The sequence below is a fragment of the Lactuca saligna genome, chromosome 9 (genome assembly GCF_052625555.1).
Source record: "Lactuca saligna cultivar CGN05327 chromosome 9, ASM5262555v1, whole genome shotgun sequence".
In the NCBI taxonomy this organism is placed as follows: Eukaryota; Viridiplantae; Streptophyta; class Magnoliopsida; order Asterales; family Asteraceae; genus Lactuca; species Lactuca saligna.
Window position 1 is genome coordinate 64,192,949 of NC_136425.1, and position 5,471 is coordinate 64,198,419.

General features: G+C 33.9%; 1 protein-coding gene across 1 annotated transcript; it reads left to right on the plus strand.

The window, feature by feature from the left end:
• Positions 1 to 2,158: 2,158 nt before the first annotated feature.
• LOC145015860 (metacaspase-1-like) lies at positions 2,159 to 4,955 on the plus strand. Its single transcript, XM_078974334.1, has 5 exons — positions 2,159 to 2,704; positions 2,966 to 3,296; positions 3,514 to 3,634; positions 3,733 to 3,960; positions 4,728 to 4,955. Exons 1-5 carry the CDS (start codon positions 2,299 to 2,301, stop codon positions 4,785 to 4,787), a joined length of 1,146 nt encoding a protein of 381 aa, XP_078830460.1. The 5' UTR covers positions 2,159 to 2,298; the 3' UTR covers positions 4,788 to 4,955.
• The last annotated feature ends 516 nt before the right edge of the window (positions 4,956 to 5,471 follow it).

Below are 5,471 nucleotides of genomic sequence, written 5' to 3' on the forward strand. Positions count from 1 at the left end.
ATAATACAAAGATATAATGAAACTACACACCATGTTCTCAAAATTATTGTATGTATCATGTTACGTGTTTTAGTTTTTCTGAATATGTAGTGAAGGGTTTTAACCTTCCTCGTTTCACGCGCCTATATAAAGGTCAACGTTGGCATTTGACACAATGTACGAAGTCAATGTGGGTGTAAGTTGGCATATATTTTCTAGAGTAAATTATGATTTGACATAATTTATATGTTTAATTTTTAACTTATTTTTTTTTAACTAGAAAAGTTTCTATTATTTGTTTTTTTACACACTTGCTCCTTATCATTTGTTTTTGTTACACGTTTGGTCCATATCTTACCTAAAAAGATTATTTTTTTCTTGATTTGTGCAAATCGCTCATTTCATGTACACAATGATCACACGTACATTTAATGTTGTCATGCATATATTATTAAAAACATCATCCAATTTTCAATATGTGATGTATCATCAATAGGGGTGAGCAAAAACCAAACCACAAACCAAAAAAAACCGAAAAAACCGCATAAATCGAAACCGAAAAACCGAAACCGAAATGAAAACCGATGGTACGGTTTTTAGTTTTGCAAAAACTGAAAATAGTCGGTGCGGTGCGGTTTCTAGTCTCGCAAAAACCGCAAAAAATCGAACCGCACCACATATATATATATATATATATATATATATATATATATATATATATATATATATATATATATATTAAGTGTTGATATTTATAAGAACCAAGAACTTATGACGATTAAAATTTTAATAAATGTAAATATCTATCTTATCTATCGGATGACTTTATATTTGTAAGTATATATTCAGTGGTATTTACAATAACAATATAATGTTTATGATATTTTTTTTAACATTTAAATATGAATAGTACTAGTGATATAGTATCATTTTTAAAAATACATTAATTGATATTATCCTATGTACTTGTAAAACAAATATTATATTAAATTCGTATTATATTGAAGCATTAGAAACATGTTGAATGAGTGGTTATGTAATTTGATTTTAAACCAAGAGGTGGTGATATTGGTTTATATCCAATAAAAGATTAGCACTCTTCGCTGAGTTACTTGAGTTTTAGTAAAAATACAAAAAAAAACCCGCAAAAAAAAAAAAAGAACCATAAAAAACCGCAAAAACCGAACCGCATAAAACCGAACGGTGCGGTTTCTAAATTTCAAAAAACCGAAGTTGCGGATTTTGGTTCGATTTTGACTAAAAACTGCACCGAACAACACCATGCTCACCCCTAATCATCAATATGATAGAGAGAGAATATAAATCAAGGACATGAAATTACCAACAATTTATAAGTAATTTAGTAATTTAATAATGATTTTTTATATTTAAAAAGATTTAGATTTATCGATTAATTTCCATCAGTTTGATCCAATATACAAAAGATTAAAAAAATGATAAAATATAATTATTGTCCTAACTCTTAACTAATCCAACGATGCCCCGATTCCTTCTGGTAGCATAAAGTTACGTTTCTTCATTGAACGCACATGTTACTTTGGTAGCATAAAGCTACACATATACACCCTCGCAATGGGAGTCTAGGAGTTGAGAAGTGTAATTCCACACATGAAGTCCAATGTTCAAACACTGACATACCCAATATCTTGTTAGTGTTCCTTGATTGACCTCTTACATTGGTCTTGTGGCGGGTTGACGTCGTCCATTCAAACATCAGATGATGTGGTTTATTATTTTTTTTAAAGTTACACATATCCACTACTCTACTCCTAAACCTATATCTTTTGTCCCCAAGAGGATTTAAACCTCAGTTTTTGGCTCATGGATACCTATCTTCCAACTAATGAAACCTAAAGGTCTTTTAGTCTTTATTCTTATAAATTATTCAAAATTTTGTTAGTTCTTTCGATAGGATTATTTATTAGAAATCTATATAAACCAAAATAAAGATTTTAGCTTTGCATAAAAGATGCAATAACTTGTTCCACATCATGTTGCATCTGCTAAAAATGGAACCTTCACGATAGTCGACAAATATGTTGTAAAAAGTTATAAACATATTTGGTAATATGTTCAAACCACATGGGGGCAATGTGTAAATTTAACAAAGAAAACTTGGTCAAATTAAATAGCAGCCTTCGCGTTATCGCGTAGTCGAGGTCTATCTATAGTTCTATACCGTAAGAACACTTTTATTTTACCAACTCCCACCACTTTTGAAATTCTTCACCAAACAATCAACAAACCCTTCTCTAATCGGAATTCTTCAATCGCCGGAATTAATTTCAAGCGGAGGACATGTCGATGCTCGTTGATTGTTCGAACTGCCGGACTCCATTACAGTTACCGGCGGGAGCCAGGGCCATAAGGTGCGCCCTCTGTCAAGCCATTACACGCGTCGCTGATCCCCGGAGCCTCCCTCCGCCGTTGCCTACTCAACCTTATGCTACTTATTCCAACCACCACTACGCTCCACCTCAGCCGCATCCACCACCAGCAGCTCCAGCGCCATCGCCGTACAATCGAGTAGCGTCTTTTGGCCAACCACCGCCGGTCAACGGGAGAAAGAGGGCAGTGATCTGCGGAATATCGTACAAGAGGACGAAGCACGAGCTGAAAGGTTGCATAAATGATGCCAAGTGTATGAAGTACTTGTTGATCAACAAATTCAAGTTCCCGGAATCCTCTATCCTAATGCTCACCGGTAAAGTATTTCTGATTTCACTATTGTTTTGATTTGATCATTTGATATAATTAATTAAGTTCATAAGTTATGATCTTCTACACAATACTGTTCTTCATTTGAGATTCATTTATCAGATAAAACCCTATGGTTTCCCCAAAATCGATATCAATTCTTTTTTACTTTCAAGTCTAAATCACAAATTCATATCTCTTAGAACAAACATCAAACTATCCATTCAAGGCTAACTTCTTCCACTCATTTCTTCAACTGATATTTCAGAAGAGGAAACTGATCCTTATCGGATTCCAACAAAGCATAACATCAGAATGGCCATGTTTTGGCTGATGCAAGGTTGTCAGCCTGGAGACTCCTTAGTGTTCCATTTTTCCGGCCATGGTTCCCAGCAAAGGAACTACACCGGCGATGAAATTGATGGATACGATGAGACACTGTGCCCATTGGATTTCGAGACTCAAGGAATGATTGTTGATGATGAGATAAATGCGACTATGGTTAAACCACTACCTCATGGTGTCAGACTTCATGCCATTATCGATGCCTGTCATAGTGGCACAATGCTGGATTTACCATTTCTTTGTAGAATGGACAGGTATACAATTAATGCTCATCCCCTGTTTCTTTCATTTATTTGTTTATTATATAGCATCCTACCTTCATTCTTTTTTCTATTACAACATTCTATTTTTAATTCTTTTACATTGAACTTTGAAAAATCTACCTAATTATAACAGCTTATATTCTTATTAGTCATCAACACATTGTACTTAGCTATATATATAAGTATATAACATCTTATTGATGTATAGGACTGGGAGGTATACATGGGAGGACCATAGTCCTCAATCAGGAATATTCAAGGGCACAAATGGAGGCGAAGTCATTTCCTTTAGTGGCTGTGATGATGACCAATCATCTGCTGACACATCCGTAATTACTTTCACTTTTCTTTTAATAATCTTGTCCAAAAACGGTATCTCATAAATTTATATACTAATAACGAATGCATATGTGATATATATGTGTAGTCTTTATCGAAGGTGACATCAACTGGAGCAATGACATTCTCATTCATACAAGCAATAGAACGTGGGCATGGGACAACATATGGTGATATGTTGACTTCAATGAGAAACACCATTCGGAAAAATGAAAGTGATTTAGGTGGTGGTGGTGGTGCTGGTGGTGGTGCCGTGTCTTCTCTCATTGGTATGCTTTTGACCGGAGGAAGCCTTGGTGGTGGTGGCATTAGACAGGTATTTTCGTTTTCATTCACTTAAAATATCCGGATAAATTACATTTTTGGTCCCTGAGTGTAGTTGACTATATTATTGGGGACCAAAGTTGCAAAAATCAGCTAAATCTAAGGACCAAAAATAGTCATTTTTCATGGAAAAAGACATAAGGATCGAAATTATAAGATAAAATGTTTCTGGACCAAACTTGCAAGAATCAGTTATGCTCAGGTACCAAAAATGTAATTTATCTAAGAAAATGACATGACACTTAAGAAAAGGGAAAGAAAAAAATAAATAATAGTAAATTTATAAATGGGTTGGACACAATGGAAAAAGATTCTTTCCCCAACTTTATTTATTAAGTAAAAAAAAGAAACACCCAATTGCAAAATTCCCATCTTGGTGATTCTTAATGCAGGCTTTTCTTGCTAGTTTTTTTTTTTTTTTTTGTCGACCTTTTATGTCTAGAATAAATTTTAAAAAGAATTGAAATAAATTTTGAAGCGTATTTTGAGTATCTTCAATAAAGTCAAAACTTATTCTCCCTTCCTCCCATAAGAATTGTAACGATTTGTCAAATGTAATATGCCCCCTCACAATTATAACAACCATGTGGACCACTTCAATAATTTCCATTTCGCAACGAATTCGTTACAACTTAATAGAAAAACACATCAAGTCCAAAACCTTTTATAAATTTACCATATGTATTTTTTTTTCCTTTCGTTACTCCCAAGTATTTTGTCATTTTGTGATAATTTAAAACCATCATATTGTTACTGCAGGAACCACAACTGACAGCCAGCGAACCGTTTGATGTTTATACAAAGCGATTTACACTGTGACAGTGACACACACATGTCTGTCTTGCTTTCAGTGCATTCTTTCCACTTGTACAGTTTTCCAAGGAAATTATTAATGACACATTCGATGTAAGAATGCGACTTCATTTTTTTTTTACTATATGTACTGGTTATTTTAATTAAATAAAAAGCTTTGGAATTTGTGTTAAATTATAATTAAAGTGAGGGAAGACTTCCTAGTAGGTTGTTATTCGAGGGTTGTGGCCTTCAGTTTTGTTGAAAGATAAAAAATATTCTATTTTTAGGGTAAGCTGGAATGATTTTAGTTTTGAATTAAATTTAATGGGGGAATATCGTAGGAGGAGGGTATTCATGTGAGATGATCACTTAGGCTTTTTGGATGATGAAATAGTGATGTTTGGAGCTCTTTTTGAGGCTTTTGGTGTTAATTTGGATTCCTTAATCCTTAGCTTGGGGGAGGGGGTGTTTAACTCACCGAACTCCAACTCAAACCCCCCATTTTATTTTTGGAACCGGGGGTGGGAGTGGGTATTTCCGTCTCATACTCCTGCGGGGGTCCTATTTGTATATTTATATATAAAATATACGTTGAACTTAAAAATATATATAGACAATACATTATCTAATTTTGAGGGTTTTTTGATTTTCTCCACTGCGCATCGTACGATGATACAACAGTGAATTGTTCATATATTTTTGAACATG

Excerpts from the sequence above, each read along its gene's own strand:
- LOC145015860 (XM_078974334.1), top strand. The coding sequence starts at position 2,299 with ATGTCGATGCTCGTTGATTGTTCGAACTGCCGGACTCCATTACAGTTA. Across the intron at positions 3,297-3,513 it reads TTTCTTTGTAGAATGGACAG|GACTGGGAGGTATACATGGG; the intron begins GTATACAATTAA and ends ATTGATGTATAG. Across the intron at positions 3,961-4,727 it reads GTGGTGGTGGCATTAGACAG|GAACCACAACTGACAGCCAG; the intron begins GTATTTTCGTTT and ends TTGTTACTGCAG.